This window comes from Anticarsia gemmatalis, chromosome 25 (assembly GCF_050436995.1).
Source record: "Anticarsia gemmatalis isolate Benzon Research Colony breed Stoneville strain chromosome 25, ilAntGemm2 primary, whole genome shotgun sequence".
NCBI classification, from domain to species: Eukaryota; Metazoa; Arthropoda; class Insecta; order Lepidoptera; family Erebidae; genus Anticarsia; species Anticarsia gemmatalis.
Genome location: NC_134769.1, coordinates 1,882,571 through 1,905,931, shown reverse-complemented (window position 1 = coordinate 1,905,931; position 23,361 = coordinate 1,882,571). Strand labels below are relative to the sequence as shown.

The window sequence follows — 23,361 nt, the reverse complement described above, 5'->3', positions numbered from 1 at the left end:
TTGCTTTAGTATAGTCTAGTTGGCATTAGTCGCGCGGATTGATCTCTGATGCTAAGCGACGCATACCGCGGTTGTTCTGTAGATGGGTGACCATCTTATACACATTGAGTTCCTCCTTGTTTTCTGATATCGGTCAGTTAGAATTTTGACAGTAGTTCTCATACATTCGCTGTCACTTTATTTATTTAGCAATAGGCTATTTATTACAAGTGACAATTTTATTATCCTTACAATCTAGAACTTGTAAGGAACGTACCTAGTGTCTTCTTTGGTATCTACCTACACCTAAAGAAAAGGCTTAATTTTATGCATGTTTGTTATCTATCAACTGAATAAAACTAAAATCTGACACTGATAGTGGCCCTTAGTAGATATCATATGCTGTCAAAGATGACCTAATTTCCCAAATCCACACTCACAGAATTTCCTTACCCCTCAAGTATCTAGTACGCAAATTTCTACCTCCTTAGCATTTATTACTTCAAAAACTTCATTCACTTTTATAAAAGTTTCTATCTACTCAAATTTTTAATCCAGCGAAGAGATAGCAAAAGGATCTAGTTTAAGTACAAGTAGTTTGTACGTACTGAATTATTCATGACAGTAAACTTAGTGATGGGTAACTACATTTCGTCTGAACATTTTATATGGACTACTAGCTGACCCGCGCAACTTCGCTTGCGTCACCTAAGAGAATGGGTCAAAATTTTCCCCGTTTTTGTAACATGTTTCGGTGCTACTCCGCTCCTAATGACCGTAGCGTGATGTTATATAGCCTATAGAATTCCTCGATAAATGGGCTATCTAACACTGAAAGAATTTTTCAAATCGGACCAGTAGTTCCTGAGATTAGCGTGTTCAAACAAACAAACAAACAATCAATCAAACAAACAAACTCTTCAGCTTTATTATATTAGTATAGATATTATAGATTTAAATCGGCAATTGGATTAAGAATTTTGGTTGTTGTTGTGTGCATACTGATTTATTACGAAAACCTGCGTTTTCTCTATGCGTGTGTATGCGTTCTTAATCATATAGATAAATACTGGTCGATAATGACTATGCGTATATCTAGATCTCATTGAAACCATGTTATCTTACTTTATTCTTTAACTATTCGTCTATAAGTAGCTTTGGCTTTGAAGAACTCTGATGTTCTGCATTCTTGCAGACTTGGATTATACTAGGTTAAAATTTATTTCCCTTTGTAATCCTTCGGACTAGTGAGTTTATAAATAATTATTGCCCTTTATTTTTTCCTAAAAATAGAAATCCATTTCCTAAAAAATACATATCCATCTACAAAAATCATGCGTAGATTTGGTTTAAGTAACTAAATGTAATGAGGCGTTACTGAGTTTATTTTGAGCTGTGACGTCAATGCCCATTGACGCAAATCAAAAATGATGATCATTAAACAATACAGGTTACATGAACTTTTTGTTTCGGTCAATTTGACTCCATTTTTTAAACTAATTACATACAAATATACGTTTGATTAATGTTTTCCAGTTGACCTGTCGGATCACCTCGATTTTACAGTGGTATTTTCTTATTCAAATTTAAACTATCCTTTGTTTTATTAAAAGTGTTTAAAATCGTCATAGTTTTTTAAACGATCATCGTTTCAGTCATTCAAAAAAATATAGTCTAGATTTTATGTTTCAAGTCTAATCTTTATGCAAAATTTTATCGGTATCGGTTTAGCGATTTCTTTTTGAAAGCGTTATAGACATGCGCATTATTATAGTATGGATTTAGTGATTGTCTTATGAATTATTAAGTTCCTTTAGCCTAAGATTAGGGACCTCAATCGATCCATTTGTTTCCTTGTTGAGAAAAGGTCTCCCCTCATTCTGTCCTACGCTTTTAACGGATGTATAATTAATTACAAATTAAGATTGTTCTACTCTCAAGTCTCTTCCTATCCTTAAATAGATTGACAGAAAAGGAGTATTATAGATTTTTATTGCTCAAAGTTACCATATTAATGAAATAATCTTTCATTCTTCTGAACCGATGTTTCTATTCGTTGTTTCGTAAAATCAAGACGAAACAGCTATCATTCACCTAGTCAGTATAAGATAGGATTTGGACATACTTTCGTTTAATGGGTCTCCTATCTTTGTTCTCTCATGTTTTGGTATTTGATTAAATCGGTCCTTGTAGCACCTCACAGCTGTTATTTCAGCAAAGATATTTTGCCTTGAAGTTAATATTAAGGAATTATGAGTGTGTTAATTCACCAATTTGCAAGTGAAACAAGTTACTCCAATGAACAAAATACGACCAAATGTGTTTATTTGCCAGCCTAATATAAACAATTGAACAATATCGAACGCTCGGTCAACGTGATGTGACTTCTATATTTCGGTTCTTTTGTTCTTTCCTCCTCTCGTAGTAATAAATGATGAGATATTTCATGTCATATTAGTGTCATTCACTTGCTGGTGATATGTCAGCTTTGACCCCTAATCTTACTTTTAGTTAGTGGGTGAAACTTACTTATAGAGTTCACGATTTATTCCCATAAAGCTTTTTAAAATCTAAGGGAGAGATAGAGTTTTTTTTGCGTAAAATTAACAAAAATATAGGCTCTGCATTTGTTATATTAGTAGCAAGTAGGATAGGATTCTGCATGTGAATTGTAATATACTGCCGTCTTCTGAGAATGAGGTATAATGTCTTGGTGTAGCTGTATCAGTTATACCTATTGTCTCCTGATGCCTTGTTGATGCACTTGAGGAAGTGTAAGAGATAATATATATTTTTCTAAAAAGCTAGCATGACTCTTATTAGATTGCACCCAGCTGTGACAGTGTCGTCTTGTGGTATAAATGACATGCGTTCCTATTATATATTGAAAAATAAACGTTAGAAAAATATTCTGTGGTTTGGTGGAGTCAGTCTTAGATGTTAAAAACTGGTATTTTTATCTAGTAATCTTAAATATTTCTGCAGTAGCGTTATAAAGAGTAGCATAACAAAAGCGCGAATTATTTATAATATTCTTACGTTAAAGCTTCCGGTAGTCCCGGTTTATAGCGAGATCTATATTATACAGACGCACGCTCCATTATTCATGAAGCACCGCACTTTATTTTGTTTGTATTACTTTAGATGTCAACGAGGAAACTGCTTTACTATCTTTATCATGCTACAGAATTTAGGGGAACATTTTATTATACTCTTTAAAATATAGCTTGATTAAAATGACAGTTCTAAGCAAAACAGAGCACACAACTTTGTAGTGACGTCTAACGAGTATTACAAATTGAAACACGAAAAATCTGTCTTGTCTAGCATTATAACTATTTTTAAAATACAGATCCTCAATTAGAAATCAGAATAATTCAATACAATCAGCCTTTAAACTAAAAATCAGTACTATTTTCTTTAGTCTTAAAAATAAACCTAATAATTTTCAACCTCTCTACAAGGCTACGTCATGTTGCAAAAATTTTAGTGAGGAGACACAATAGATAAGAGTAAATCATCTGATTAATCGTTAATCGCGAAGTACACTTTGACACTATTCGTGACCAAGAATTAATAATTAATCTCCAAGATTGTTCCAGCGATTCTGATGATAGCGATGAGGATGATACTGATTTAGGATGCGCACTATTAACTGCGCATCCTAAATTACTATCATCTTCATCCCTATCATCAGAATTGCACCATTAACTGAATAAATTAATTTTATTGAACTTTAATTTCATTGTTTTATTTAATTAATACTAAACTAGGAGAGGTCTCCGTGCGGTGTTAAAAGTAGGGCTGGTCGTCCTATACGAATTTGCTTAAACAATAAGATTCACAACAACAATTCGTAAAAAGCTAATTCAAAAATAATTGAATCGAATATAATTATTTTAGATTCGATTTTTTCGCTATCGATTTTGATCAATACTTCTACAACCCTAGTCAGAACAGTTTGACATCTGTTATTCTAATCAAGCTATATTTTAAAGACTATAGTGAGACATGAACAAAAATCGAATGCTTTAAGTTTGTCATTTAATTGCTGCTGCTGTATTCTAATGCTACTCACGAAAAAAAAGGTTTATTCTGTGGTTAAAGTAGCGGCTTTTTTTGGAAAAGACGGTTCATCCACAGTCCATCTCTATTAAAGTATCTTTGTGCCACTTAGGTTAAACCTTCAATCGAAATCCTGCTGTACTAAGTTTTACGGTAAAATATTACGAAAATTACAATATAACAGTACATTAAAACTCATTTTTTTTCCTGCAAAAAGAAGCACAATATAAAGCATCCTTAATTTTATATTACCTCCAAACGAATTCGCAACCACATTCACTGCAGAATATGGAAATACTCCAAAAAGCTTTGCAGCCGCTCATAATATTATTATGATAACGTTTGCCTAACGAGTTGGTATTAAGAAACATCTGTAGCGAACACCGGAACACATATATTATTAAACAGATGGTTCGAGATTAACTACATGTTGAGATATTTATGAGAATTACAACTAATAAATTAGTTTGCAGAACATTTGCTGTGATTGGTGGGAATTATTTCTATTTTATGGTTTGGATGTGTCATTTGTATTTGTCGGGTTTAAGAAATACAGCTGTCTGATTCAAGATACTGTAAGGATTTTTTACAGTGGTCCTCTTTCTGTACCTATATTTTCAGCGCCTATGGTTTCTGCGCCTAGACTGTTTCTTATAATGAAAAAAAAAGATGATAATGGAAGAGGAAGAATATTTTTTTTCGTTTTTCAGAAGTGGCAAACTGTCTGCTAATTTCACCCCGATAACAACGAATGACGTTTCCGACACCACATTTAATTGTTTTCTCGATATTATATTGCTTTCTTTTTGACGAATTACACGAAATTAAAGTAAAAGTTAGTTAAGGCCATTGAGCCATTGTCCATGTAAATTGACGATGCTTGTGGATTGTGCTGTGTCTCTCTGCATTTAGGACTAAAACTATAAAGTATATTATTCTACAGTAAAGTGATATTCTTGTTTCCTACAACATAGTTTTAACAAAGTAATTAATATGTAAACGTTTTGCAGGTTGGTAGATGACAGGTGCGTGGTGTGCCCCGAGGCGGGCGACCTGACTGATCCGCCCAAAAAGTTCCGGGGTAAGTGCCTTACTGTTTCACGTGTTTTATGTAGGAATGCCTGTTAAAAATGATCATTTTGAGGTGAAAGGAAGTATGGTAAAAACTGTTTGGATGTTAAATTTAATTAGAATCAATTTATGTGCTTTTGAGGAGTGAACAGTGGATAATTAGCACGAAATCTTGCGTAAGATAAACACTTTGCTTTTGTACATTTGAGATTTATATTTACTTTTGATCGGTTAGATTCTACGATTTCGTATTTTTAGTAAGCCAATTAAGAAGCCACGTTGCAGATTTTATTTCTCACCACGAAAACCACGACACACAGAAGTGGTAGTCCAAAATCTCGTCAGTTTTATTTATTTATAGAGGCAATTTTTAATGAAAATGAACATTTAGTAATACGTCTACAAACCACTTTCTTAATAAGTAACATTTCTCTTAAACGTAATACATTCATAGCTGTCGACGCGATATGTGACCACTTAAGCTTAACGCTGAACTCCGCTCAAAGGGGGATTAGCAGGCTTGTTGCTGAAAATGACGGGATTACATTTCACGTTGCAGAATACGGACGCTTGTTCTTGCTTTAGTAAAATAGTGGCTTCAATCTGCGAGTTTAAGGGAAAAGCGTATATGTTTGTTTACTTAAATACCTATTTAGTTGCTTAAATGTTAGTTTTGGGGTATTACTGATGGAAAAGTCTTAATTTGTATTTAATAAATTTTCGTCCTATATAAAGTCCTAATAATGATGTCAGTCAAAAATAAAGATCTCCGCATTTCTAAGCTGTCTCTCTCTCTCTCTGTCTTAGATTTCGCCACTTTTCTCAAATTTATTTTCGATTAACATTATTTAAATATGTCAAAATTTTTGTTACCTTCATGATTTTCAGCTAGATTTAGTGTTTAGCCAGGGTACATTTTAAAATAAGCTATCGCAAGCTGCGCCGTTAAACGTGACAGAGCATGTGTCAATTTTATACGTTCACGAGAGAAAACTATTTTTCCTAAACAATTCTATCGCAATAACCTTAGTATAGACTAACATAGACGGAGGAGTGTATTGGAAAAGTATTGGGTATCGTTTCCAGACCGACTGATCTTTACTGGATTACGATAGCACTCGTGTGAAACGAACGATGACACGCCAGATAGCTCCGGCTGAAATATGGGGAAACTGCATTTGTGGGATAAGTTAGAGGAAGGAATGGATTACAAATTTTGTTATTTTGTTTTTACATACTCTCTGTATAGTCTAAACTTAGAAAGACTAGAATTTTTAGGCAATCTTTATGTTTATGATCTGTGCCACTTAGTACTCATTTTTTGATATATTTGTTTTTGTAGACATTCATATCAAACTGAGTCACTGAGTATTTTTCATTCCTTTATTTAATTCGCTACGATAGGCCTTTTTTGAATGGAACTCTGCTTATCAATTTCATGCGTAATTAAAACTCTGTAATTCAGCTTCATAACTTTGTGATGTGATTTATTATGTTACCTAATGTAGATAATGTTTGAAGGTTAGAATATTTTTAATTTAATATGCAAGAAAATTTTCTATTTATATGGATTAAAAATATCAAAACTACGCTAAACTATCACAATATATGAACGGTAAATAAATCGAATGGGAAGTGTAATTTCGCCGTAGTAATCCTACTCCTTACTGTGCAAGGGGCTTGGGTTTGAAACGAAATAAGCCTTTACCAGGTTTCCCTAAAACCAATTAACGTTACAGCATTTAATAAACAATAAAAGTCATCATTTTTACATTTAACTAAACATGTAGGAAAGGAACACAGGTATTTTCATTTGAAATCAGCCGCAGAACAATAAAACAAGGTTTCGGGCGTAATGAAAATTTCGCGTTGCCTACTGGGAAATAAATACAGTTGCGGCTTTAACCAAATATTACTGTGTTGAAAAGCCATACTTATTTATGGTATGAATAATATCGTACATTTTTGTAACACACTTTTCTTTTAAACGCATTTAAAGGCACAATTGTCTTCGCTCACGCTAGGTAGGGTCGGTAAATATGTTTTATTTCTCCATACATTTCAATCAGACGTCTACGCTGTCTTATTCCCTTTCAGATCCACACCAGTACTTCTAGAGCTCGTGGGTTCGATTTCCACACGGAACAATAAATTGTGCAACCCACAAGTAGTGTTTTGGGTCTGGTGGTATCTTCTTTCATACAATTCATCAATCTTTTGTTGAGACCTAACAAAAGATTGATGAATTGCATGAAAGAAGATACCACCAGACCCTACTACTACCTCTACTTACAATTCCGGAACATGGCTTTTTCTTTCCTTCTCAGGGAAAAAGGCGTTTAGATACATACGTGTATCTAAAAGTGATTTCCTTTTTTTACGTGCTATTTGAACTTTCAGTCATTATAGTTGAGAGAGTAAGCAAGCCGATTCTAGTAATTGCCTCTTCAGTCAAAGAGTTCAATAGTGGAGTTTTAACCGTTTAAACAGCTTAGCTGAAATTGTATGTACAGTACCTAATCGAACAAAATTGTGAAGTTACGAAGACATTCAGACAAAAGGTTTGAGATATTTATTTTTTACAAGAATACATTAATTATTCACTTTTGTAAGAAAATTAACAAATAGATCGACGGTCCCTACGTACAATAACCTAATTGCAAAACGCAAATTTTACAGGAGAGCGGTTTGAAGTTTCAAACACTTGTATCTCAAGTTCTATCAATCGCAGAGCTATGAAATTTTGCACGAAGTCTTTATTTGTTGTCTTTTATGAGAAAATAAAATAAAAACGTTAAAATATATTCATTTTATGTTCCATTGGTCACAACCGTCGTTTTAGATCGGAAACATTCCGACTAGCATTTACCTAAGTGGTACTTACTGATCTTTACATGGGGGATTGAACAACGATCTAAATTGTAACTGCCTTTTACTAAATTTTACGTTGAGTATAATATTGAATTACGGTGTTTTCATACTGGAAGCCATGAGGTAAGGGCTGATAATAAAATAAAAAGAAATATTTTATAAACTTTTTTTATTAATTTCACAATAGGCAACCTTTTTCTTCATCATAAAGATATAAAATATTACATAGTAATAATATTGAGCAATCATAATTAGGTACTTGTTGAATATGGTTGCTCGAGAAAAATGTTTCAAGTATACATCAACACTTCCAAAGAAGGATGATGAAGCCGAGATCGAGAAGGATCAAGAAGTATACACGTTAATATGCCTTTACTTAGAATCTCATCTGTATCCGTATGTTCAAAATCTTACTTACGCAAAAGAAGTGTGGGTAGCATTGACAATAATTTTTGAAGACAAGGGAATAAATAGGCGCATAACTCTGATGAATTGTCTCTTGGATGAGAAGCTGGAAAACCACCGATCTGCTGTCATGAGTCACGCTCAAAAGCGTAAAGAAATCAATCAAAGTTTCGATGACGATTTGGTTGCCGTGGTACTTTTGCGAGGTATACCTGATGTTTACCGACCATTAAAATAAAATAGAGCATTCAGGAATGAAGATTACTTCTCAAAATGTTCGGCAAAAGCTTCTACAAGAAGATAGCGCTCAGAGCTCTTCAAATGAATCCTCGTCGAACTCGGCTTTAGTAGTGAAGAAACAAAACAAAACAAACAACTGCTTTTAATGTGGAAAGAAAGGTCATAAGAAGTCCGATTGCCCGATGCTGGACAAGGATGAGGTGCACGCTTACCAACGGTTTCCTTGAAGTCGAAGAAAGTTGCGTTATGCTGTTCAAGTGTTCACTGTCGGTGCACACATCCTTCAGCCCCTCGACGTTTTATCTCGATAGTGGAGCCTCGACACACATGAGTTTTCAGAAGCAGTGGTTTAGAGACTTTAAGGTTACTGATAAGAATGTTGTGACGTGTGCAAATGATGATAGAATGTCAAGTGAAGGCAAAGGTGATATTATAGTTAATGTGAAAGGAGTTTTGTTAACTGTAAAAGATTGTTCCTTTGTGCCTGGCTTGAAAGTTAATCTTTTGTCGGTATCTAAGTTGGTACAGAATGGATGGAGAGTTATTTTTGATTCTAATGGCTGTAGGATGTTTCACCAATCGATAAGCGAGATAACGAGTAAACTTGTGGTTACTGCTAGTGAAGTCTCAGGTTGTTGTTTTGCTATTGTAGATGGTGCTTTGGCTACGGTTCTAGTTGAAGACTCGTTGGCACTTTGGCATCGTAGATTAGGGCATGTTAACTTGAATGATTTACGGAAGTTGCCTAACATCGAGGTTGGAGGTAAAAGTGTAATGGAACCTTGTGCTGCTTGTATAAGAGGTAAGGCACATAGATTACCTTTTCCAAAGGGTGAAGCAAGGCGAGCGTAAGACAAACTCAGTTTATTACATGCTGATTTGTGTGGTCCCATGTCGGAACGTTCTTATGGTGGAGCTCGTTACATGTTCGTAATAGTAGACGATTTCACTAGTAAATTTCTTTCTCAGGGAGAAGTCTCAAGCTTTGAACTTTTTCAAAGACTTCGTGAGGCATGTGGAGAACGAAACACGTCTGACAGACCCAGACAGTATTGAAGATGCGGAGGAGAGCTCAGACTCAGCAGATGTGGATACAGATCCTTGTGTTGAATCTGTGGAGCCTGTGAATTCAAATGAATCTGATGCTGAACATTGTGATACAAGAGTCAGAACAGTAAGTGTGAATATCGAGGAAGAGCCTAGGTATCCTCTGAGGAATAGGCTTCGTAGCGTACAAAGTGGACTATATTGCTACAACAGTACATGCAAGTTAGAGGAAGAACCACGTTCGTACAAAGAAGTCCTTCGAAGACCTGATAGCCATGAGTGAATAGCAGCGATGAAGCGGGAGTTGGAGTCCATGAAGGAACACGATGTTCGGAAGGTGATTGAGAAACCCCCTGGAGCCAAAGAGAAGACGTCGGTTGTGGCGATTCCAATATTTCTGCTATACTTGAATCTGACAGTATTTTATCACCGAGCAAATTTGAAGCTAATGGAGCCGAGGGTGGCGTAGGACTCCTTTTTGCATGGATTTGAGCCAGATCTTAGTGTTCATCTTTTGATGCTAGCGAAAATGGACCCGAAAAAAATAACAAAAAACAACGTAAAATAACAGAAATGGTAATTACTTACATTTTAAATTAAATATTCCCGATGTAAAATAACTTAAGTGGCAGTTACTTAAAACAGTAGTATATGTTCTCCCACGTAAAAACACTTATGTAACACTTAAGACTTTTTGATTCAAAACATTCCCAAGTAAAATAACGTCACTACCAAAAGCGACTAATTACGTCGGAATTGAACAAAGCTTGTTTCGATTACCAAAAAAGTAATTTAAGTTGATAATGTAATTAAAAATAAACTTTTTACTGACTAATAATTAAAGTTAAAGAAGGTACAATAAAATAAAACGTCAAATTCAACTTACCTGATGATATTTTGATGGTTTTACCTTTATCTTTTACATTTTTCATTTTCTTTTTTGCGCGAGCGCAACAAGCCCGCATGTGGGAGTTACGGGGGAGGCGCGCGGGAGTGTTGTTGACTTGCCAATGTAAAATGTCTTAACTCTCACTAGTGACATTTTACATCGGAAGTGTTGTAGTTCTGGGGTTTGTCGAGTGTTGATTTAGGGTAGAATTAAAGCATTTTTACTAATTTTTCTTTAATCAATCGAAAGTATATGACAACCGGAAGGTCACGGAAACAAAAAAGGCAAATCCCGTAAGTACCACTTGAGGGAATGTACGTAGGGACCGTCGAGATAGTGACAAACACAATCAATCCGTCCTAGAAACTAGTATATGATCTTCATCATATTCAGGTTTGTGATATAGATTTGACCGTGTGAGCATTTGGATATAATAATATAAGCAATGACAGGATACCGGATTTTTCAGGATTCCGCATAAATCTATTAGGACGGCGAAAAAGTCTTTTCGCATTCTAGTGTGTATGAACTTGGATATCTAGTATGTATCGAACTTTTTTGTGTAGAGAAAAGATTTTATTACAAGTTCATACATACTGTAATGCGAAAAGACTTTTTTCCCGACCTAATACATGACACGGTGGAAAAAAGTTCACACACTAGCATATATTAGATAGAAATTTTACGCGTAATTTTAATAGACACGGTGGTATAAACCTGCAAAGCAATTCCTTTCACACAATTAATTCTATACTAGCTCTGAAACACAAATGAAATGTTCACACATTTTACCTCTAACTATTTAATTAAATTACAAATGAAATAGGACGAGTTAAATGTGTCGCGTTAAATATATTATTAGCTATCATTAATATAATGTACGGTTGTAAATCACTGTTCTAAGCGGAAATTAAAGCAGGCTGAATGAAAAGGCTTTTACGGATATCGGGTAGCATTAATTTTATTCAGGTACCTTTATAGACCGCAGGTGGGGATAAATTTTCGTCTGCATGAATTAGGGCATGTATTTTATTTCGCCATCCATTTTTTGTATATGGATGGAAGATGTGAAAGTAGTGATAGTGTCTTGAGGTAAGCTGGTTTTGATTATGTTTACGGTTACTCAATATGGATAGCAAGTGCTTTTATTATTATTAAGTAATAGGTGGTTCAGCGAATTTTCTCCCCGTAATAACCATCCTTGTACTTCAAGAAATTTTATAATAAAAGAATTAGTGAAATCGGTTCAGCAGGTCTTGAGTTTAACGCTTAGCATCACATAATTTTTATATCACATATTATTCTGATTCTGTGTATTTTAAGCTCAATGAATTTCAATGTGTGTCTCTATGTTTCTGTGTTATTGGTTGTCTTTTTAGGTGAAGTTTATTAAGTTTTAAATGAATACGCCTCAAATTACTATTCTTGGCGAATATTAAAACAGGTTGAATGGAAAAGCTTTTACGGATAGTATTAATTCTGTTCAGGTACCTTTATAGACCGCAGGTGGGGATAGATTAAGGCTGCGTGGTTTTTTGGGAATGTATCGAATATCGGTGATCACACTGTCTTAAGGAAAACGGGTTCAATAAAGCTGAGGGGTTTTCCATGGGGTTACTCATTATGGAATGGTAGAGCTATTATTGTCACTTCGAAAACGTAAATATATATTTAATTTCTTTCAAATTCAATGCGTGTGATTTATACTGTCTTTGTCAAGAGAAGTATGGTATCAATAATGTTAACAAGAATGCGATTGACGATAGGGAGAAAGATTTCAAAAAGTATGAAATGATAAACTGAATTGCAGACTTATTCGCTAAAAGAATTTTCAAGTTCTCAGAAAGGTTTCCTTCCAATATCTGCGGAGTTTACTATTACTGTATTAAATAAACGTATTGTCCACAGATTGCCTGTTCAAAATATGTCCTATGAACCGATACTCCGCTCAAAAGCAGTTCTGGAATACTGCCAAGCAGTCGGCCAACTCCAACACCGATACAGGACTGCTGAAGAGGTTACACGTAAGTATATGCTATCCTCTTCTAAATGCTTACAGTTGAGAGGGAAAGAACTACGCAAAGAATACAGCTTAAGTCTTGCTTATCCTTGTGTCTAGAAAGCAAATCTTTACCTTTAAAAGGATGTTTATCGCGATATGTTGTAACTATCCTTTGCTACTCAAATCTCTGTTGAGTGCCTTATTAAAAAATAATTTACAGCAACTTTTAACGGCCCAAAAAGGCGCAGGAAACAAAATTAGAAACTTGATACAAAATCGGCGTAATTCTTAACGACCTATGCAGAGGACTATCAAATGTATTAATTAACTTCTTAACTAGAAAATTAACAAACAACAACATAATAACATTGTCTAATAATATAATTTTGCAACTCCCTCTTAAAGTAACAAGAGACCTATTGTCACACATAGCATAATCTCCCTAACTCCACTCAATGCCATCCATTATCCCAAGGGCAGACAATTTAACAGATTAGCATAACACAGGCTTATTTAACTTTTTACATTTCGTCGAGCTCGCAACTTCAAGGACGAACCGTGAAGCGTTTAAAACGTGACAAAGGGCTTGTTTTAAAAAGGGCTACAGGGCACAATAGGTGAAAATGGGACAAAGGAGAGTACGTCTTTGATTCTTGAAAGATCTGATACTGGCAATGACCTAGATATAAAGTAAAGACAAAGGTTTTTGTAGTATATTTAATTAAAGTTCCGTTTGATTGTAAAATTTAAAACTGTATAAATTGGTTTATTTTAGCGACTATTGCATGGTATTAATGAAGTTAACGAATATTCTGCTGGAAAGTTGGTATTATATAGTAAACTAGCTTTTACCCGCGACTTCGACCGCCACCTTAATTTTCCCATTATGCGTCATTTTCCCGGGGTAAAAGTAGCCTATGTCCTTTCTCGGGTATCAAAATATCTCCATACCCATGCAAATTGGTACAGTAGTTTAGGCGTGATTGAGTAACAGACAGACAGACAAAGTTACTTTCGCATTTATAATATTAAGTATGGATGTGTGATTGGCAATAATTAAGTTGTCGTTGATTCCCATAGATATCGGATCAATTTCTCCTAAAATTCTACTTATACCGTGAGAAATCGCAATTTTTATTCCAATTCGTGTGTTTAGATCTGAAAATCCATTTGTAGCCCGGAAACAAAAATTATAAAAAAAACATCCAATCGCTTTTAACGAGGCTTGATACGACCGCACAACCAAAAACACTATAAATTGCGTATCATTCCCCAATTCAACTCCTAAAGTGGCAATTCGGCCCTTAAATGCCCTCAGAAACATTAAAACGAAACCTTAAATATCAACCGTATTCCATAATGATTTCGCACGAGATATCTCGCCTCGTAAATTTTATATTAGACTTGAAATCCTTGCCGAGATCCCTCGGAGTTAGGATCGTCATGGGAATAATCACGGGTGTTTATATTGATCTATATTCTAGTAGGGGGTTTGCTTTCAGAATTTCTCATGACGCATTGAATTTCTTATGGGACAAATGGCGATAATGTTCTATGAAACCAACATTCAACCAGTGTTGTCTAATCACCCATTACTGTCCTACTGCTATGGCAAAGGGCTTATCCAGGAATGAGACCGTTAGCCGCCCCAAGTGGACAAAAATTTATTTGTGACAATTTTGAAGCAATTTCTTTGATGTGGACTTTGATGCTTGCTTTATCAATATTTTAGCGCCTTCTAGAAAATTAAAACAGGAAACCATCACTTCTGGATAACAATAGGAAAGCTTATCAGATTAAATTTTAACAGTAGTTTTCTTTCAATCGCTGTCACTTTATGTAGCAAATAAGTTATCTAATACTTATTTCTAAACACGTCCTAAGAGACCTCTACTCGTATATACTAAGCTAATCGATACTAGTTAATATAAAGCAAAATAAAATAAAGTCACAACTCACAAAAAATACCGTTCTCTATTATAGCTACTAAGGCACTTGTCCCACCGCCGACGATGAACGAGTAACGAGTGCGTAGTTGTTTAATGACAGCTGGTTGCTCTCTCGGCGTGTGTTCTAATCATGGAAGAATTAGTACTAACTGGAAGGATCACTAACAATTATAACATTTTCAAGATACAAACTATCCTTAGTGTGCATCAAGAGTAATAAATAATGTATAAAACTACTTTTGATTGTTTTTATACCAAAATTATGTTTAATGAAACAACAATTACCGAATGTAAATTCAGTAATAATCTTAAAATCACCACCATAAGTTACAAACATTATACAGTGGCAACTGTTAGAGAGGGACAAATGCCCTTAAAAGTAAGTCTCACTCGAGACCGTTTTTCGAACAGACATTTAAACTAAACAAAAGTAAACTCTATTAACGAGCAGTAAAGTATGAATTTATTTGATATATTTTTCTTAGTGATTCTTCCAGTCATTTTTATTATTCCGTGGTTCTAATCGTTGGGCGAGTCCATTTTTGACAGCTTGTCGCTTAGCAACAAAACTAGTAAAGCGGCAGTGTCATCAACTATTAGTATATGCATCTCTTTTATTTACACGGAATGTCATATCTATTGTACGTTTCTTGAGCGAGAAAATAGTCGATAGTTAATCGTTTACTCGCTGTTGGTGGGACAAGTGCCTAAATCAATATAAATCAAAAATATCCATTAACGAGTTCATTTCCTTTGTGAAACTGATACAAACGCTTATGAAAACTTCCACCGGCCCCGTTTTACTTCTGTCATTATTTATAGTAAAAATATTAATGTTTTTACTTGATTAATGAGTTTCAGTAGTTTAGTTATTATAATGAGGGAAAAGTAGGGTATGATATTTTTGGTTTTAAATGTTATTTGGAACACTTATCGACCATTATTATTTAAAATTATGACATATTTTTTACTTTGGAGGTATCTTTTAAATACACAACGCCAAAAGAAAGGTATTGTGTTTTAAAACTGTGCGTCTGTAGGTATGTCTGTACCACCGTTGCTCCTAAACTAATGTTGAAATTTTGGTGCAGTTTTCTTTGAAGTTTGAAAACGAATGTATGTGTGTTCATTATTTGTAATCCTATCTTCACCTTAATTCGAAACAAAAGTCTCAGCAATTTTAAGAACTTGCGGTTTGTCATTCACATATAATTGAACAGTTATGTAGCTTTGAAAATCCTCTATAGTATCAATTAGGCGGATATTCTATTACAAAATGAACGTAACCTAATCTAAAGACTAGTTTCTCTATAGGTTTCATTACCATCAGTAGCTCTTCAACTAAATTTGTCTGAAGACCCATGGGATTACTCCTTTGTTCACGACCTTCCAAAAGCACTACCAATATAGCCATTTAATACCAATTACTTTCCTTAAAAAGCCTTTAGTTTTGTCCCAGAAGGCACAAAAAAGTAACCTAATATTGTACGGGAATTACGCTATTAAATAAATGTCTTGCTTGACGTTTTGGCCCTGGTTACATGAGCCGTGCTTACAATTATTACAGAAAGTACTAATAATACAAACATAAACTTTAATGCTCGAATCTCAATTCTGGATAAGTATCAGTTAGCTTAAAGGATGGAATTTTGACGGTTCTTTTTCAAAATTATATAGTGACACTTGAATCATCGAATATCTTATACGATACTTATCAATGGAACTGTGCTAAACGTTATGAAACGGACTCATCTTTACTATTCGTTTCACTTGAATCAGAACACCTATTTTTTAACCTTTCAAAACATAATATTGATATATCATTGTAGCTCAAACTAACGAACATACTAACCACAATAATCACCATTAATTCCCACTAACTGGTCATCAATTTGATAAACCACGATATTAGAAAGACAAATGTCCCATTACAGAAGGCACAAGCACCCTAATCCCTTGTAATAAGTGCTATAATCGTCTAGCAATTTATACTTGATGTATCTCTCGTGTTAGTTTGCGGACACTGTACCAACTGACATTAAGATTTATGAATGTTATATAATTGTTGCTGGTCTATAAATTAGGTAAATGGGTCTACTAGATGATATATATGTCTATCAGTGTCCCATTTTAGGCCGTAAACTGAAAATATATTTATTAGTAACCCGTGATTTCATAGAATGATGATTATACTACAGTTTTTAATTTCCTAAGGTAGGTTCTTAAAGTAGAGCAGTGATAACCGAGTGGTATAAGTTGATACCTCCCACGAAAATGGTCGCAGGTTCGAACCCGAGGCAACACACCAATGACTTTTCGAAGTTATGTGTGTATTAGAAATAACCTAACCCCTCCCCCATTTCGGGAGGAGACCCTTGCCCAGCAGTGGGACAGTAATGGGTTAAATTTATTATTTATTTATTAAAAGGTAGGTTTATGACAGACGAGTATTAGCCGAGCAGAAATTCGTGTAGGTTAGTCTAACTTAAAAGCTTCGAACTAACATTGTAAAAGAAACTTAAGTTCGGCTCGCGCTTGGCCCCTGCGGCGTAGACCTAGCTTAAAAATATATTGTATCATGCCTTTAATTTTCAATCGCGTTTAAGACGAGATGCATGGATGATAAACATTAACTTTTAGCATTTTGTGTAGCCCTAGCCTTAAGAAACTGTACTTTTACATAAAAATAAGCGATTTATTATTATGTGAATGAAGCTAGGGAAGATTGGAATCGTACCAAGTAGTGTTCTCTTGTCTCTACCTACACCTATGGCAAAGGGCGTGATATTATTTCTGTATTGTATGTACTAGACATATATAATGCAGTCGACGAAACCGATCCTAAAAAACTCAGTATTTTAAACCAGTTTTTTTCGTATTTTTCGCAATAATAAATTGGAAATTAAAACTCAAAGCGAAGCGCAGACTTTAATGCCTTTTTAATAAGATAAATGCAAATTGGATTTGTGAATCCATTAGTTATCTTGAAAAACTTGAAGTGAATACAAATAAGTCTCTCTTTTTAGTCGATTGACAATTTAAATACGTTTTAATTCTGGGATCTTGAAAATAAGATTATTTATTTTGTACTCCCGCATGGCTTATTTGGGCGTCTTACTTTATATACACACGTAAATATTGTCACGTCTCGTTATATCACCATTGGGATAAAGTGAGACAATTCAGACAATTTCAGGACCTTGCGCTACCCACTGTTACGTTCCACAACATCAATTTGCTTCGATATACATGTAATATCCTTCCGAAAGATAAAGTCTTTAGCTCTGGCAGATTATGAACTCGAACTTTTCAGTAGTTACCTATAGATACAAACGGGTCAAAGAGAGTTAATTTGGTTTTCATAACGACTATGGATAGGAACATCATGTTTTAATCAAATAATTCATTAACAGAATAACGTAGATATTTCGCTCCCACAAGACAACACGTTCGTGTATTAATTTTCGTATTTGACCCACTTTTAGTCTCGGCATGATGGCCTCCCTAAATTGAAGGGTGATTTTAAGGCGATTTAATTAAAATCTTCCCGCAAGAGTTACGAGAAGGGTTGGTTAGGCTTTTGGGCTTGTTGCTAATATAAATTTAGGTAAAGGGAAATTGGGTAGGTGAAATTTTATTTTCGTTTTTGTATGTGTTGAACTCTTGGAAACGTTAATCGGTAGCTTTTAACGTTTAAATTAAGTTCAAATTTTCTTAATATGCATAATTAAAGTAAATAGTAAATATATAGAAAAATATATAGACAGAATTTACTTATCTTTTTGAAGATGTGCAAAGTCCCCAACCCGCAATTGGCCAGCGTGGTGGACTCAATGTTTAACCCCTCCCTCATGGATACCCAGCAGTGGGAAACTAATTGTTTTTAATTTTTTTTTCTCTTGTTTAACAAAGATTGATAGACGCCGTAAATAGTGAATTCTAGACCTAAGATTACGTCACAGGTTCTCATTGATTTCGTTACCGTCTTGAAATATGACACGAAGTAAATAGCTAAAAATATCGCAATATAAACGAGGGCCCGACGTCTTTTCATAAAGGAATTCTGAGATTTCACATTCATGCGACCGAAAGGCTTTCCATAAAATTTGCGTAAGTTGAATTGAATAGGTAAATTCTACCCCTTACACCTGTCAATCGAGGAAGATAGGGGGTGTATGAAATAGGGCAAGGTGACGTGTCGATCAGTAAATTGAGAAGCAATCGATGATCATGCTATTTGGTGTTTAATGAAAAGTTTAAATAGATAATGAAAAATAGGCAATAGAAAACGGTGGCATATATTTTATAAGCATTGTTAAGTAGTGGCCGAATTCTGATATATTTATATTAATTTTCTTTTACTGAATTTGTAACTTGAAATAAATGGCGATAGGAAATAGTGATCATTTTTTATAAGCATTCTTAAAGAAAGGTCGATTTACAGTCATTTTCTTCTGATGTTTTAGAAGAAATAAAAATAGCTCTTAGAAAAAAGTGTTAAATTTTAATAAGCTCTTGTTGAGAAGTGGTCCAATTTGCTCTATGTTCAGTCATTTTCAATATGTAAAATGAAATACGAATTGTGTTTACTTTTATCTGTCCTGTGTAACTACATAAATTGCTTACTTATTCAATGTAAAGTCTCAATAAAATGTCGTTTCCAGTTGAAATTGTAAAACGCGAGCTTGCGAAAATATCGAGCGAGAAGGGATTTTGATAAAATCCCTCTGGATCGAGAGATACGGGTAGAGATTATTGGAAGAAAGATAAGACGAAACTTGATAGCTAGGATACTTCTATACTTACTTACTTTTCAACAGTTGGCGCTGGAATAGGCTCGAGTATTTAAAATGGATTGAAAAATTTGTTCCTACGGCATCCACTAGGGATGCTGAACAGATTTTCATACAAAATTTATCAATAGCTCTGAAGAATGAATATTTGTGGGGGTGTGGACTCCTGACTGCTCCTATGTGGCCCAGTGGTTAAGGTGGTCGCGACGCCACTACCAGAGCGTTGAGAGTTCGTAGGATCGATCTCTACACGCAATAAATAAAATGTTTGTGCGATCCGCAAATATGTTGTTTCGGGTCTGGTTGTACTTTGTGTCCGTTGTTTGTATAAGTCTCCGCGAAACAAGAGCAGTTCTTAGTGCGGGAATTGAATGTTCAAAGAAACAAAAAACCTGAAATTATTATACTAATTGTAATCAATAATAATGATTACATAACTCTGAAAGTATAGTCAACTTTATGTTTCACAAAAATAGTTTAAAAATCCGAAAATTGTTCAACGCTCACCGAACCACTTATAGTGACGATTCACAAAATAACCTGGACAAAAATTTGAATAGCCCTCAATTCGTAATATTTAATAACTCCTCCAATAAAGAAACACCTGTTTTCGTTCTGCTCAAAAAGGTGGAAACTAATTTGATTTTATGAGTATTTCTAAATGAAATCCTGCGAAATAATTACGTGCGTCTCTCTCAATAATGAACTTATTTAATATTTACCTTATAACTTTGCTGACAGAAGTGTAGCATTGTGTATAGATAATATTGCTTTAAATAGGTATGTTAACTGAAAGCAAATACTTACTCATTAATAGAATGAAAATAAAATAACTTACAGGTCTTTCGTTTGTAAATGGGAGACTTTTGTTTTTCAATTTGAACTACTATTTGAGCTTATAGTTACCTTAAGGAAAAAAAATACAGTTTTATTAAATTTTGAACATCTCTCTCATGAATAGTGATTGATCAACGACACTTATATCTGCCAGACATTTTAGTATGTTGTCTCAATTCTACGTTTCAGGAAAAACGAGCAAGCGTAATGCAGATTGTTATACATGCAGGTCCATATTTCGCTAATAAATTGAAGGTTACATAAAAAAACTCAATATCCATACTAATATTATAAATGCGAAAGTAACTCTGTCTGTCTGTCTGTCTGTCTGTCTGTCTGTCTGTCTGCTACTCAATCACGCCTAAACTACTGAACCAATTTGCATGAAATTTGGTATGGAGATATTTTGATACCCGAGAAAGGACATAGGCTACTTTTTACCCCGGGAAAATGACGCATTTCCCGGGAAAATTCAGGTGGCGGACGAAGTCGCGAATAACTAATATTATAATGACATTGAATTAACAACATTCTGTTGTCATGGCAACTGTTTTAATGGCGGATATGTGTTAGCGCGACATCGTTATATTAAGAGATATAAATAATTTTGAGAATATTTGTCGTGAAAAAAAGCATATTTTATATCATCACGCTTCGACCAATAGGAGCAGAGTAACAGTAAAAGTGTTACAAAAACGTGGAAAATTCTGACCCATTCTCTCTTATGTGACGCTAGCGAAGTTGCGCGGGTCAGCTAGTTATTCATAAGGCCTCCCTCAGCTTTCGAGCCCCTATAAAGCGCGGGTGCAAGCGAATATAGGGTCAGCTGACATGAAGAATAAATACACATTTCTACATTTGCTTACTATGATGTAATATGCATAAATGTCTGTTTTCCAGCAAGCCGCTAAGATAGAGAAGAAACAAAATGAGTTGGAGAACAAGAAGTTGTTGGGGACGGTGGTGCAGTACGGCAGTGTCGTACAACTACTGCACGTCAAGTCCAACAAATACCTCACTGTGAGTACACGCCCTTAAATCAAGAAACTCTTCATCTCAAAAATGTCTAGTTAATGACGTCATCAACTTTACGTAATTAGCGACAGTGTCATTTACTCTACTATACATGTTCTCAAAGTAGTCTGAACTAGGACCTATGTAAAACAAGTTACCAACATCGTAACCTACCTCTTGGTAATTTAACCGTTTCCAATATGAAGAAATTGAGTTTTCAATTGTTTTGTTGCCCGTCGGCACAGTCGGTTAGTGCTTCGGTGGATTTCCCAATCCATAAGTCATGTTCAGTTTGGGAAACCCTGCTCTATTACATATCTAATAAAAAAAGGTGAGTCCGTTATATGCGGATAGTTTCGCTACTGCTGGGTTTTTAGGAGGTCATAAGTTATTTTTCTTTCGTGGAACTGATGAATTTGCAAAAGAGTTTACTAATTGATTCATACGACATTCAAAACCGACTAATATTCTTATTCTAAAGGTATTTTAGCTGGATGAATACTACCAGTATTAATCTTTCTAAAATAAATTCTTATGCTAAAGGTATTTTCGCTAAGTAGCTTTAGTACTATAATGAATTGACATCAATTTCTTTATGTTACGTTGCAGGTGAACAAAAGACTGCCCGCGTTGCTGGAGAAGAACGCGATGAGGGTGCACCTCGACGCGAACGGCAACGAGGGCTCCTGGTTCTATGTCATGCCTTTCTACAAGCTGAGATCCACGGGTGAGTGTGACACTGTCTTTAAGCAAACAATAAGCCTAACAACATACTCGTATGATCATAAAACTACATTATATAATAAAACATTTTACAAGACTTACGTTCTTTAAGTTGTCTAGTCCTATAACTTCAGCTTTGAATTTACTTTAGCCAGATATTCAATAACTGTGAGCCGAGTAATAATGTCTTCTAATGTATACAATATTATATAGTATGAAGTGGCCAGCGTGATGGGCTTAAGGCTTAAGCCGTCCCTCGTTCGGGAGACACCCTTGACCAGCAGTAGCAAGCTTGGACAGCAATAGGGTATAAAGAAACAAAAAGTTTATGTAGTACTATTTAAAACTAGCCATCTGTACAGGTTTTTTGGTTTATGGCTGAACCTGGGACCTCTCTGTGGCAGCCAACTCTACTGACATGGCAATGTAGCGCGCAATTCTTTACAGTCGGTACTGTCGTGTATCGAGAGTTTGACATTTATAGTGTGCGGACAAAATAGTTCCTATAGAGACCGCGAGAGGCGCTTATCAGATTTTCGTGCAAAATATCTCGACAGCTAACCGGTTTTTGGTAGTCGATAGTGATAAAGAATCGAGCTATTTTTAATGATATTGTTTAATGAGAGTATTTTCTGTTTACAGGTGACAATGTAGTAGTGGGCGACAAAGTAATAATGAACCCCGTGAATGCTGGCCAACAAGTCCTACACGTATCGTCCAATCATGAGCTGCCTGACAACATTGGTTGCATGGAGGTATGTATCAAATAACGATCTTTTCGTTAGTACATTACGCGCAATCTATTTTGACCGGCTTGAAGGAACATTTGCGCAGGTACCCTGAACGTGCACGCCGCCACAAGCGGCCGTGAGGATACACGTGGCGATTTAGTGGGTATGCCCGCCCTTCTGGCGGGAGAATCCCACATAACCCTGCACTCAACCCAGAGTTTAGGTGTATGCTTAATGCATTAGCCACGTTATAAAGGGTACCCCATAACGTCGCCATTTAGTTCCAAAAAATGTCATCTACGCAGCTACTGCTGCTAACTTCAAGCCGGCCAAGATAGACTGCGCGTATCTTCTCTTGTCTTATCTGGCTACAGAAGACTATTAATTTAATGAGTCTTCCAAATGGTCTTAAAAATTCTAATGACCTAACTTTATGTTCCAGGTTAACGTGGTGAACTCCTCAACGTCATGGAAGGTGACCCTCTTCCTAGAACACAAGGAGAACCAGGAAGAGATCCTGAAGGGTGGCGACGTGGTGAGGCTGTTCCATGCCGAGCAGGAGAAGTTCCTCACCATGGACGAGTACCAGAAGCGTCAGCATGTGTTCCTGAGGACCACTGGACGGTCCAGCGCTACTGCTGCTACTAGCAGTAAGGCTTTGTGGGAGATTGAGGTGAGGGTATTCTTCATAAGGTATTTTATGCGATAGATACTGATTTTTTTTTGGTAATTCATTGCCTCCGTG

At 35.3% G+C, this 23,361-nt stretch overlaps 1 protein-coding gene across 7 annotated transcripts in view; it reads left to right on the top strand.

Annotated features, from left to right (window-relative positions):
* The window catches only part of Itpr (Inositol 1,4,5,-trisphosphate receptor), a 136,804-nt gene that overhangs the window by 48,540 nt on the left and 64,903 nt on the right, over positions 1-23,361 (top strand). For all 7 annotated transcript variants that reach the window (XM_076131180.1, XM_076131179.1, XM_076131177.1 and 4 more), the window contains exons 3-8: positions 5,055-5,125; positions 12,476-12,591; positions 21,049-21,168; positions 21,772-21,889; positions 22,528-22,640; positions 23,059-23,289. In XM_076131180.1, coding sequence (XP_075987295.1) covers positions 5,055-5,125; positions 12,476-12,591; positions 21,049-21,168; positions 21,772-21,889; positions 22,528-22,640; positions 23,059-23,289 — 769 coding nt within the window. The remainder of the gene's footprint in view (positions 1-5,054; positions 5,126-12,475; positions 12,592-21,048; positions 21,169-21,771; positions 21,890-22,527; positions 22,641-23,058; positions 23,290-23,361) is intronic.